At 39.7% G+C, this 13,466-nt stretch overlaps 2 protein-coding genes across 3 annotated transcripts in view; one reads left to right on the top strand and one right to left on the bottom strand.

Annotated features, from left to right (window-relative positions):
• LOC117289985 (RIMS-binding protein 2-like) overlaps window positions 1-13,466 on the bottom strand; it is a 117,822-nt gene that overhangs the window by 52,680 nt on the left and 51,676 nt on the right. Inside the window, exons 5-7 of one of the 2 annotated variants that reach the window (XM_033771188.1) lie at window positions 11,972-12,076; window positions 9,205-9,559; window positions 8,534-8,674 (exon numbers count right to left, since the gene is read on the bottom strand). In XM_033771188.1, the coding sequence (XP_033627079.1) occupies window positions 8,534-8,674; window positions 9,205-9,559; window positions 11,972-12,076 (601 nt within the window). The remainder of the gene's footprint in view (window positions 1-8,533; window positions 8,675-9,204; window positions 9,560-11,971; window positions 12,077-13,466) is intronic. The other variant, XM_033771189.1, reaches the window with a different exon arrangement.
• Window positions 235-2,902, top strand: LOC117289987. Its single transcript, XM_033771190.1, has 2 exons — window positions 235-1,520; window positions 2,624-2,902. Exons 1-2 carry the CDS (start codon window positions 452-454, stop codon window positions 2,797-2,799), a joined length of 1,245 nt encoding a protein of 414 aa, XP_033627081.1. The 5' UTR covers window positions 235-451; the 3' UTR covers window positions 2,800-2,902.

The raw sequence follows: 13,466 nt of genomic DNA, 5'->3' as shown, positions 1-13,466 counted from the left end.
AAAACTGGGCCCTGTCTGATTTCGCTGTGACAGCTAACCTCCCTCAACAACAGAAAGAAAACAAAGCCTTGTCGTCCATAAAAGAACAAAACTCCTATAAGAGATTTACTTCAGTTTACCCCTACGCATGAATGTGAGAGTGTTTTTACTTTTACCGGAAGTTTTTTGATCACCTAATGCTATAAAATGTTCATGTACTACAGACCAATGTCAGAAATTCAGAATGCTGTGATAAGGAACTACATCCTTGTCTTTTGTGTATAGGCGATAGTAACTTCATGTGCTGCTGTAACCTGAATACATCCATGTCTGCCATGTGTACTATGTAGCCAATTGTAATGTACAGCTGTAACCTGCGTACCATTAACTAACCATAAACGATTACTGGGAAATCCGTGCCAAATTTCACATTGAGAGTTCCAACCATCTTCCTAATCCTAGGCCATTCAGTATGCAGTTACCTAAGCTACTTATACTCATTTCCAGTACATTTCTCATCTTATTCTCAACATTTCCACAGAATGTTGCCGCAGGCAATGTCACACTCAAGCGACAGACCAAAGACGTTGGCTTGAAGGTGCAGGAAGAAGCTACTTTTGTTTTGAAATATTTGGTGACATTTTCACCTCGGCCTCTCAATGGGACTTTTCAAGTCGTTTGGTTAAATGATCTTTCAAAATCTTTGTCAACTGATTTCATGAAGTTCTCCAAAATCTGTAAAGAGAAATCTTATACCTTTCCTGGATGCGAAATAAGGGTTTACGGCATTTGTCATGCTAACCCAACTCTGACAATAACATTAAGAATTGATCTTGTTCGAAGACTTGACAGTGGATCCTACACTTTCCAGCTTGACTACACAACAAATGGGGCGGAGACTTCCAGTATTTCAGATACAGTCGAGCTGAATGTTACTAGGAACAATGACGTGCTGTATTCTGGGACTAAACACACAAGTACTCCAGCAGTAACACAATGCTTTACTGGAGAACCATTTCTTTCAACTGCTACCAGTACAACTGATACCAGTATTGATGCCACTACGATCGGTGCCAATTTAACTGATACCAACGCCAAATTGAGTGGCCCTCCAGTAATCACCATCATTGCAGTGGCTTTACTCGGTCTGTGTGCCGTAATAACAGGCCTGGTTTTCGCCATAACCTGCGTTGTAACAACCAAATGTACACGCACAATCAGAGATACACCACCAGAAACGACTTTGAGTCCAAACCAATCCAGTCTTGGGGATCAAGAATCCATTCCTGTAACTCAAGAATCCATTCCTTTAACTCAAGAATCCAGTCCTAGGAGTCAAGAATCCAGCCCTAGGACTCAAAGGACTGTAGAGAAAGACCCAATCTATCACAGATTAACTGAGCCAGGACTTTCAGAGGTTTCTTCATCACCCATCATGGAGATGGTCAGTATTGGTGGAAATTCTCCTGCCGGTAGAGTGAAACAGACTAAGACAATGCAGTCTAAAGAATGGTTGACTCCAACTGGAAACAGCACCAAAGGTTAGTCATTATATTTTTTGCCTTGCCCATCCTCAAAGAATGCTCACCGTAGTCCAGTGGTTAGACAACAGGACTTGCAAATACAAGGTTGACAGTTCGAATCCCCTATGCTGATCACTGGTTTCCCAATGACTAGAATAAGTATTGTCACCTAGTTACTGAACCACAATTGAGGTGTGCAAATCATAATCATAGACGTTAAACCAATGTTTGTAAAAGGGAGATTGGCTGATGCCAGCTTGGTGTTTATATCCCCTTGTGGGAGTTTGCCGAGTTCCCTTAATGGGAAGATCATCTAAACTAACAAACAAACAATCCAACAAATAAAAACAGAAAAAGGTGCAGATGATCCAGTTAACGCGCTTGATCTAGGCCAGTGAAAGGTCACTGGATTTTCTGGCTCGGTTAACTAACCCTGTCAATCTTCCTCACCTTTGGCTCGGTTAAACTACCCATGTGGCATGGTTAAGTTTACGGTGAGGAAAGTTACCTGGGCTGTTTGCACTGGACTTGAAATCGGTAAGTTACCCTTTTGTTCAGTTAGTTCACTCAATTTAAGTCTTGTGTGAACAGGGTTTAAGAGTTACAGGGAGCTATCCCCTTTTGTCAACTAAAACCTTAACTCCTCAGTATTTTTGAATGCAACTCAAACTCAAAACTCACACACAGTCCACAGCCACACAACTCTATGTAGTCAAGATCCTTCATTTAGTAACCACTCCCCATTCTCTTCCCTCATACAATTGCATTCAAAGAAACGTTACAGAATTGGTAAGAAAACAGATTTACATCAAACTTACACGGTCTAGTGATGATGATAGTAGAAAACATCCCTTGAAATATTTCTGCCTGAAATGTCATATTTGATGAAAAATAATCAATTTAACTTTGCATTTTGTTTGCATCAATGTCATGCAAAATGTGTAATTGGTTTTTCACTATTTTCTCCTGACCCAGATGGCCGATCAATCTCAAACTTCTACAGGTTTGTCAGCCTATGTATATGGTTGATTACATAAAGTGCTTACACTGCCAGCAACTGTTTTGTTAGCAAAACCGAATTCTGTAATGTTCCTTTAACTATTGGCATCTCTGATTGACAGGTCTTGATGTTCGACCTCCAACCTTTCTCTTGGATCGCTTCACTCCCTCTGAATGTTCTGATGTTTATGACGACTTCACAGATGAAGACGAATGCCATGAGTGTGAAGATATTGGTAGCGGCAAACTGCACGAGAATGTTGTCTACATGTCCCTTAATCACACAATCCACCCATGATGAGAGGGGTAGGATGTTTAGGAACAGTCGTTGATTTTAAACAAACTCTTCCTAACTTGGGATTAATCTAAGGACTTAGGACAAGTTCATTTTCGTATCCATAGATGTAGGACGCATTGAACCCATCCTAAGTTAGGAAGAGTAACTCATCCTAACTGGAGATAGGATTAATCCAAGTGTTTCGTGAAATAGGCTGCAGGGCCCAATTCCATAGAGCTGTTTAAAGGCACTGGGATGTTTGGTAATTGTCAAAGACCAGTGTTCTCACTTGGTGTATCTGCACGTAATCATAACCATAAAATAACAAACCTGTGAAAATTTGGGCTCAATTGGTCATCAAGTTGCGAGAAAATTATGAAAGAAAAAGCACCCTTGTTGGACGAATTTGTGTGCTTTCAGATAGGAATATATTTTAGTGAGAAGTTACCTCTTTCTCAAAAACAATGTTACTTCAGAGGGAGCCGTTTCTCACAATGTCTTATACTATCAACAGCTCTCCAGTGCTCGTTACCAAGTCAGTTTTTAAATTAATATTTGTTTTGAGTAATTACCAAACGTGTACCTTCCCTTGATATACACAGTTGGCGCCACTCGGGCCGAATTCGGCTCGAGACCTTGTGACCAGAGGCTTTTGCAATGTTGGAAATTTGAGCCCGAGGACAATCATTTCTTTGATGGAATGAGAGGAATATATAGGGAAAGATTTCGTCCAGCAATTTCGCATTTGTAGCGAAAACTTAGCGAAATTTTTGCGCGCTGAATGTCAATATTGAGTAACACATTGGGACTTTTGAGTACCACCTGATACATTTTGTGTAGCATTTTGCTCTGTGTACATATATGTTTTATCTAGTCCTTTGTATGGCTGAATGATCACATTAAGAACAGTTTAAAAATAAGGTGTTTGTATTTTATGGCAGTAGAAGGAAAATTATTCCAAATAAAAAATTTTACAAATCAAATGTATGGTATTTTTCCTCTGGTTAATACGTAAAGAACTGGTAATGTGTTGTGAATACAGTGGAGGAAGAGGAATGTGTAAGTTGGGCGTTCGACCTTGTTTCATAGAGCTGCATACCTGCTGCAATGCCCTGCCGCAATGCCCTGCCGCAATGCCCTACCACAATGCCCTGCCCCTGTCAGATTGACACAAATGCCCTGCCCCTGTCAGATTGACACAAATGCCCTACCAGTCTGCAGCCAGTAGACCATCGGAAAACGAGCATAACTCAATAAATGTTGATTTCACCCTTTTTTTGCAAAGCTTCATGTAACAACCTTTCCAGAAGTGGAAAAATAAATAAAAATCATACATCTAGAAAGTGAAAATGAACATTTAAGACAGTACAGTCGACTAAAGCAAAACTTTGAACAGAGTGCAGAGACTTCTCACAAGCTTTAAAATTCCTCGCCGCAGTTGTAACTTTCACCAATTATCGATCGTTCTTTCCTCGTGTTTTACCCAACAAGGTTTTGTCAACAGGGGATAGGACCAAGCACAAGGAATGTGGGACTTACAGGGAAATAGTAAAGTAGAGTAATTCTTTCACAGTACCCTTTGGTTACTGGCAGCTTGGGTGTTTATGATCTAAGGAAATGCAAGACTTTCCACAAGCTTTTAAAAGTCCTCGCTGCAGTTGTAACTTTCACCATTTATCGATCATTCTTTCCTGGTATTTTGATCATCAAGGTTTTGTCAACATGGGGTAGGAACAAGCACAGGAAATGTGGGACTAAACAGGGAGTTGGTGAAGTAAAGAAATTATTTTGCAGTACCCTTCGGTTACTGGCAGCTTGGGTGTTTATGATCTAAGGAAATGCAAGACTTTCAACAAGCTTTTAAAAGTCCTCGCTGCAGTTGTAACTTTCACCATTTATCGATCGTTCATTCCTGGTATTTTGATCAACACAGTTTTGTCAACAAGGGGTAGGAACAAGCACAGGGAATTTGGGACTTACAGGGAGTTGGTGAAGTAAAGAAATTATTTTGCAGTACCCTTCGGTTACTGGCAGCTTGGGTGTTAATGATCTAAGGAAATGCAAGACTTTCAACAAGCTTTTAAAAGTCCTCGCCGCAGTTGTAACTTTCACAATTTATCGATCGTTCATTCCTGGTATTTTGATCAACACAGTATTGTCAACAAGGGGTAGGAACAAGCACAGGGAATTCGGGACTTACAGGGAGTTGGTGAAGTAAAGAAATTATTTTGCAGTACCCTTTGGTTACTGGCAGCTTGGGTGTTTATGATCTAAGGAAATGCAAGCGCGGCGCGCTCGGCAGCCATTAAGAACTCTATGTAGACAACTCTCAATTAGCAAGCTTCTCTTGAGGTAACTTGACACCTTTTACCTCCTTAGCCCTGTAGCGTTTTGCATCCCTTCGGGGAATTCACGAGGCGCTAGCGGGCTGAACAAGGGGCAAAAAAATTCATCACCATGGTTCTCTCCAGGGCCACAAGCAAACAACAGAACTGGAGAGCGCCAAAATAAAATCTGTTTGTATTCAACATGTTTTCTGTATGCTCGGGCAGAAAGCATGGTTTTCGAAAGCCTATGGGAATGTTAGAAGGGGAGAAGTAAATAGTGCACTTCCGCTGTGGTTTATTCCACTTGAGACGCACAAAAAGACCGCCGCACATTAGGTTTTTTTTTAATGAAAAGACTTACATATTGGCCAGTTATGTATTGAGAGAAACTTCTGATTTTATACAGTTGGTGCTAAGGTAAGACTTAAGGCTATGCATGGTGGAAAATACTAAGTATTTGCGGTGACACCATGTAAAAAATTGTCATTGAGTTAGTGGTGGCTGCTGAGAAGTGACGCATTACAGTGTTCTTTACCTTTAAAGACAGATTCCTTCATCTTTTAATGACTGTACAGGCAATCCGCAAAGCAGAGTGGGGCGCTGAGCAAGCCATTAACAAATCACAACTGTCATGTTGTGATTAATCACTCGGATTAGAAAGCCTGTTTTTGGGGGGGGGGGGGGTACTCTGGAAATGTACTGTGTACAGCTTTGGCTACATGTGTCAATTAGAAACCAGCTGAGCTGTGACAGAGTGTTTCTGGTACACTGAAACTATTTCACGAGTAAGGGGCCATTCAGAATTGTCGATCTTAAACAAATTATAATTTTTTTCAAAAATGATATGACCAAACAACTCACCCCAAATTTCAATTTTCAAATATTGAAATTGCTTCAATAACATAATCCATACCCCGAAGAAGAAAGAAATGCATATATACATATATATTTTGTTTGCAGTACCACTGTGTGTGTATTTATTTGCCAAGTAGATTTTGTTGTTAAGAGAGTCTTGCTTTAAATTCTACTCACGCGGAGTAGATTTGGGGATTCAGGAGACTTCTCAGTTCTGAAAAGAACTGTCCTTCTTTTTAACTACTACCTGGGCAGAAGGTAGCAAGAAAAGAAAAGAAAATTCCTTATTTAATACGGTCCCTAATATCAGTACCTTTCAATGGCTTTTCCTGACTTAAACAAGCAAATTCTAATTTCAATTAGGAAGGAAATTGATGGTCATCTGGCAATCTCTTCTTCTTTTTTATTTGTTAATATATATCATACCACAAAATTTGAATATTTGTTTTCAGCCTTTTCTTTTGACCCACCCGAAAAATGACTATTCTGAATGACTCTTAAACCAGTCAAACTGGTTAAATCATGCTGCAAGAGGGCACACTTTTACACTTTTCTACACTATCCACAATCAACCACTGACGTCTACGGCCGAGACTACGAACACACCTGAAACCAACCTTCAGATTAAGATTCAACACAGGATCAAGAATTCTTCACACTCGCATTTCCCTTCCCTCAACTTTTAATAAAGTGTAACCAAGCTTGCATTCTAGCCACTAGCACAAACTTTTCTCTGAGTTAGAGAGAGGCGGGGGGAGGAACACAATTACAATATTACAGATACATTGTTTGTTGGCCTAGAGTCTGATGGTTAAATGGATTTCTATTATCCCCGGGGAAGGAAATTTGGTAAGAAATGTTTCCAATTCGGAGTTTGGTGGCAGGAAAGGGGGGGGAGGTGTTGCTATTTCAAGAATCAAGGTTTTTCCTTCTCATACTGACTGACAAGAAAATCGCCTGCAGGATTTCCTCTTCTTTAAACCAGAAACAAGTCATGCATCTCTTAACTGTTAAGGGAGAGCAGGGAAAAAAACGCAGCCTTTTTCAACTTCACAGTGCGACCGAGGAACGTATAGAGTTTGATAGCTCCTAGCACATGTTAAGATTTCTAAATTGAAATTAATGTGAGCTGCCGTTTGTCTGGAATCTGTGGCGAGGGCTTTTTATCCGAGTCTACTTTTCTATTACCCCCCTGTGAGAGATGAGCGTACATGTATGTTTGGGAATTGAATACAATGGACTTCTTTTAAATGGATTCAAAGCTGTTATGGATTGACGTCCTTGCCTGTGGGGGTACTCTTAATTTCAGGGGGGAAAATACAGCCTTGCTCTTTTTAATATTAGCTTCCTTGTAAAGGGTTTTGATACCTTTCTGTAGATCAAAGATTTTGGCATGACATGAATCCCTACTCACTGTGAATGAAGATGAATGTATTATAATTTACTTGTAGAAGTTTCAGCTTCAATGGCCACCAAATTTTTGAAGGAAAAAAAGGTAAGATCACAGAGCAATGTCTTCAGGAGAGTTGCGTAAATACCAGTACTGGTAAATGAGTTGTACATGCTAAAAAACATGTTGTCTCCTGAGCCGATAATTATTTTTGAGACATTGTTGTACTAATTTCTCAAAATCTACAGTACCTCAGCACGGAACATTTTCCGGGGAAGCTTTCTACCGTCATTATTTTCAAGTTTGAGTGTTAACCCTTTAACAGCTTGTCCAACACTATTGTAACATTAAGTATAGCCACATTTTTCAACTGCCAAAAGGAAGTTGCTACTTCAAAGAGACCAACATACACGTACTCATGGCGTGACTAAGTGTGGGGGGGGGGGGTGGTTTGCAGTAAAATAATGAGTGTATCTACCTGCTGGATGTTCTTTGTTAGCAAGACAAGTTCTCACAGAACATAATCTACCCAGCAAGTAGATGTACACATTAGTGCTGGGCGAATAGTGAAATTTTGATATTCCGATACCGCTGGCCAACTATCCGAAATTAACCGGATATTCGAATAGGTTTTTTTGCCGCTAGAGGGCGCTATTAAAAATTAAAATATTTAAAATATTTTGTTTTTGCCGCTAGAGGGTGCTGTTCGTTTGTGAATGAGATCGTATGGGCGGATTGATATTAGTTTTAGACAGTGTCACTTAAAAAGAATATCCGGTTACTTGGTTGTAATTACAGAACTATCCGGTTCATAAATAGCTATTCGCGCCCTATGCGGATATCCGGTTAAGGAAAAAAAGGCATTCGCGGTTACGGATAGGAAAACCTATCCGCCATTAACCAGATATTTGAATAATTCGCCCAGGCCGAATACACATGATAATACAGCAAACCAATACATTACAATTAAGGAAGGAAAAAAAATAAGCAATGATTTACAACTTTTTATGTGATTAACATTAATAATTTAGCTTTCCCATCACCAATGTAGTATTAAAGTGCTGTAGGCCTGTATGAAGTGCTTTCCAACACTATTTGTTTTTCTTAATTATGAATCTCCTTTGATCTGTGTGAAACTTGTGCAATTTGTGAAAACGACGACGTGAAAAAAATGGGAAGCTACCTCCATCTGGACACCAGGACAGTTCCATTTCAGAACGCAGGGGTGACAAGTCGTTGTCAGAGAGAGGGTTTGCAAGAGCAGCAGCCCGCCAATAGGAGGCTTCCTCTGATAAAATGATGTCATATTCTGAACAAGGGTCATCTGAATGGGCAAGGAGAGGTCATCGCAAAGAAAATCTTTTGATTGGGTAATCGTCTTTAGTATCATAACCAAAAACTTTCTCAATTCCTCCAAAAACCTCCCCATGGTTATCCTAAACAGACTAAAGAATACGGACTAATACAACCGGAACAACTTTGGAGCACACTCTAAATATTTTGCGGGGGGGGGGGGGGGATGGGGCCAGGGTCCAACGAGATAGGGCCGGGATTGTCTACAAAAATTTGCCTGAAAAAAAATAGTTCAGATAAATCTTTAAAAAGAAGGCTTTTAATAAATTGAGAATGTGCACACACAATGAAAAGATAACAAATAATTGTTGTCGCGGGGGCCGAACGAGATATGGCCAGTATTGTAGACACTACTACATGATAAGTTGAAATTTGTACAGCACATGCACCTGTTTGATTGATTCATGCATATGGAATCGTCACAAAGAAACACTCTCCAAAGAAACATACATAGTTTGACAACTTGATGGTTACATCAAAGCTTAATAAAAACATCCTTACCTTTTGGCTCATTCCCCAACCTCTGCGCTTCCGTCGACGCTAATGTTCGGGTAACAGCCGCCTCCTCGGCAATCTTCCTCCAGTCCTCCTTATCCCCGCCCCCGTTCAGCACCCCTTTCCTGGGCGAGGACGCAGCCCCGACCCCCGTGTCGGGTCTTCCCTTGGAGTTGTTGGTAGACCCCGTTGCTGTCATCGTGAAGAGTTGGCTGCCCGCTTCGTTGCGGAGGGCGAGGAGTTCGTTGGAGAGGCGGCTGAAGTTGCTGCTCTGCTCGTCGCACTTGCGCTCCAGATCTTTGACTTTGGCGGCGAGGCGGGACACGGAGTCATGATGGTCTCGTTTGGCCACCTGCTGATCCTGTCAGAGAGATAAAATGAATTCAGACCAAGAGGAGGCAACGTCAGTTCAGATTGATTGCATCATATTATTATGTCCTGCGATGTGACATCCAATTTATCTTCTGAATCAGCGCAGTTCTGAGAAGAACATGGGATATATTCCAAGCATGCAGATGCAGCAGTTATTGTTGATTGCTCGTGAGATGCTTGAACGAAAATCGTCAAGTTGTGAACTTTGCTGAATTCCACTTAAAATGTTTTCGATGAATAAGGAAATCGAGTCATATGATTATAAATAGGTTTCAATTGTGCAAAAAAACAATAATTTTGTATGCCCTTGTCCAGAGCTTTTCTGCGAGATTTGCGAAAAGCCCCGTTATGTAATCACTCTCAAAACGTCATAAGTAGATAAAGCCGCTTTGTTGCAGCGTGGATGTATAACAAAGCAAACTCCCACAAATGACGTCAGCGGCATTGTCCTTTGACGCCCACTCTCAACGGCAGAAGTGTTTTTAGTTTTTCAAAAAACCTTTAGGTAGGGGCCTGATTTTTTAATCGATAATTACGAAATAATGTACACATATCAAAATTACATTAAAATGGTGAACAAGTGCATTATTAACAAGTAAAAAAACAATTTCTGGTGAAAACATTCCGCTCAGGTAGCTGTTTAAGTGTTTCATTATTTCTATCTTGTAAAAAAACAAATTAATGTGTAAATTTATTATTATTATTATTATTATTATTATTATTATTATTATTATTTTTATTATTATTATAATAATATTATTATTATTATAATAATATTATTATTATGTCATCTCTCTTTTGTTGGAAGTCATTTTTCAACAAAATGTGTTACTTCAGAGGGAGCCATTACTCACAATGTTTCATACTATCAACAACTCACCATCGCTCCGGACCAAGTAAGTTTTTATGCTAACAATTGTTTTGAGTTATTACCAATAGTGTCTACTGCCATTATGAGTAGACCTACAGGCTAGGACGTCAATCCATAACAGCTTTGGATCCATGTACAAAAAAGTCCATTGCATTCAATTCCCAAACTAAGGCCATGTCCGAAACGACGACTTCGGCTACAGCTACGACTAGATCAGCGCGTCTACCAGTGTTGAAGAATAGGCAGACGCGCGCGATCTAGCCGTAGCTGTAGCCGAAGTCGCCGTTTCGGACACGGCCATACACTCATCTGACCATCTGACACAGGGGGGCAATAGAAAAGTAGACTCTCGCCACAAATCCCAGACAAACAGCAGCTCACAATAATTCCAATTTAGAAACACTCTTTACAAAAGGATCTATCAAACTCTAAATGCCTCGGCTGCACTGGAACGATGAAAAGGGTGAACAAAAGTAGGTTTTTATGCTAACAACTATTTTCAGTAATTACCAATAGTCTCCAGTGCCTTTAAAGAATTGAAAATCCCCTCACAAAATTGAATATTCAGAGGAGACAAAACCGGGAGTTGAGAATAACTTGGGAATAAATTGGTTTTTACAGCTGAGGCGGCGGCATGTATGAGCTTTGAGAGTAAATTTCTACAATGATATATTGTTGGCGGAGAGACTCTTCCTATACACAGTAGAGATCCACCTCTAGGCTACACACCAATCAATCTGTCACATGGTGATGTTTAATTATGTCGGAGGGGGAAATATTCTCATTTTGTGTCATTTCCGTTTGGCGTTTTAATTCTTTATATGTTATACCCTCCTCGCGTATTACAAAGGCTGATGGAAAGATGACATGCATAGAATTTGAAAGACAGGGTGTTTTTCTTTTAATTGACATTGAAGTTTCTTTAATTTTGTTTATAGTCTAAATGATTTAGACGCGGGCTAGAATTGTGTCAAAGTAAATAAATCACCACAAAACACGAGTAAGCGTTTTGAGTGTTGGAGTACCAAGTGAGTAATAATAAGTGATAAACCTGTCACAGCTTCCTAAGCTATTTCAAATCTGAGTGAGCGTTTTTATGAGAGTTCGAGTATTGAGTATTGAGTATTGAGTATGGGTGACAATTCTGTTGCAGCTTTCTTATCTATTACTGTTTGTCCCTTGGCTCTTTCAAGTGTGAGTAAGCGTTTGTGAGTGTTGAAATATTGAGTACTAGAATGAGTAATAATGAGTGACAAACCTGTTGCAGCTTCCTAATTTCTCCCTGGTTGTCCCTAAGCTTTTCAAGTCTGGGTGAGTGTTTTGAGTGTATTAATATTGAGTATTAAAGTGAGTAATATTCAGTACTACAGCGAGTAATAATGAGTGACAAACATGTTGCAGCTTCCTAAGTTGTCCCTGGTTGTCCCTAAGCTTTTCAAGTCTTGGTGAGTGTTTTGAGAGTTTTAATATTGACTACTAAAGTGAGTAATATTGAGTATTATAGTGAGTACTAACTAATGAGTAACAAACCTGTTGCAGCTTCCTGATCTCTTCCTGCTTGTCCCTAAGCTCTCTGATAGCCTGGTCATATTCTCGTTCCAGAGCTCGACGCTTTTCTTCTGCGTCCTGCATCAGCTGCGATCAAACAACAAAGAAATCCAAACCTCATATAATAAGAGCTTTAAAGTCAACTTCAGTAAAATAAGGTCTTTAAATTTGTTTGTTGAGTTTCACACAGAAAAAAAAGTAGCATTAAATCATTGTCAACAAACAATAATTTTCGTTCCTTGATAATAAGTTTGTTTTAAAACAAGACAAATCTTAGAAGATTTAATTAATTTGCCTTCTATTCAAACTGTAATTAGTTTCAAATGTGCACAGCCACAGTCATGGGTACAATTTTAGTTACAAAGACACCAAATGAACCACATCATTGAGTAATAGCCTGGAGTTACATGCAGGCCACGGAATGCCACAGGAGGCCATGTCCTCCACTTCCCTGGGGCCAATTTCGTAGAGCTGCTTAAGCAAACAATTTGCTTAAGCACGAAAATAGCTCGCTTATTTTACACATGTTACTGGCCCAAATTTCATGCCATATACATGTACACTGCTTATGACTAGTATTTAGTCTCCTGACGATGACTAGAGCAAGCTAGTCGAAACGTTGAGACCAATTTCAGAACTGACTCCGCGGCAGTACAGTTAATTACGATCCTATAAGCTGCACGGCAGTAGAATAAAGCAAAACAGTTCCCTAAGAACAACTCTACCTGGCAAGTAGATACACACATGGTGTTACCGCAAACCAAATATATATTGATACCTCACCATGCAATGCCTCAAATCCTATATAGTATTTAGCTGATGTTTACTTAGCATAACTATTGAGTGAAGTCTTGGCCGGTGATCTGATTTTACTAAGCAAGGATTTTTTGGCTTAAGCAAAATTTGTGCTTAAGCAGCTCTATGAAATTGTGCCCTGGTCCTGGCCTAGGTGCCCCTTCAAAAGTTTCCCATTGACCTCATGATTATACAATGAAACTGCCTTTTGCAAGATGGAAATGGCCTTGCCCTCTCAACATCATATAAACTGCTATGAGATAACTGCTACATGTATATCAGTGGTCTTTAAACTGTTGTTTAGACACACAACAAAAGTGTACCCATGATTGTGGCTATGCTCTTATTTAAAGGAACATTACAGAATTTGTTTTTTTGCTAACAAAACAGTTGCTGGAAGTGTAAGCACTTTATGTACCCCACCATATACATAAACTGACAAACCTGTAGAAGTTTGAGATCGATCGGCCATCTGGGTCACGAGAGAATAGTGAAAAACCGATTAAAATTTTGCATTGCATCGATGCCATAATAAAATTGAATAAAACGCCCACTGAGCGATAAACTCCAAACGCGAAGTTAGATTATTTATTTCTCATCAAATATGACATTTCAGACAAACATTTCAAGAGATGTTTTCAACTATTATCATCATTAGACCGTGTGAGTTTTATATGTAAAT

Source organism: Asterias rubens, chromosome 5, assembly GCF_902459465.1.
Source record: "Asterias rubens chromosome 5, eAstRub1.3, whole genome shotgun sequence".
NCBI lineage: Eukaryota > Metazoa > Echinodermata > Asteroidea > Forcipulatida > Asteriidae > Asterias > Asterias rubens.
Note: the sequence above shows the minus strand (reverse complement) of the source record. Positions and strands in the feature narration are given on the sequence as shown.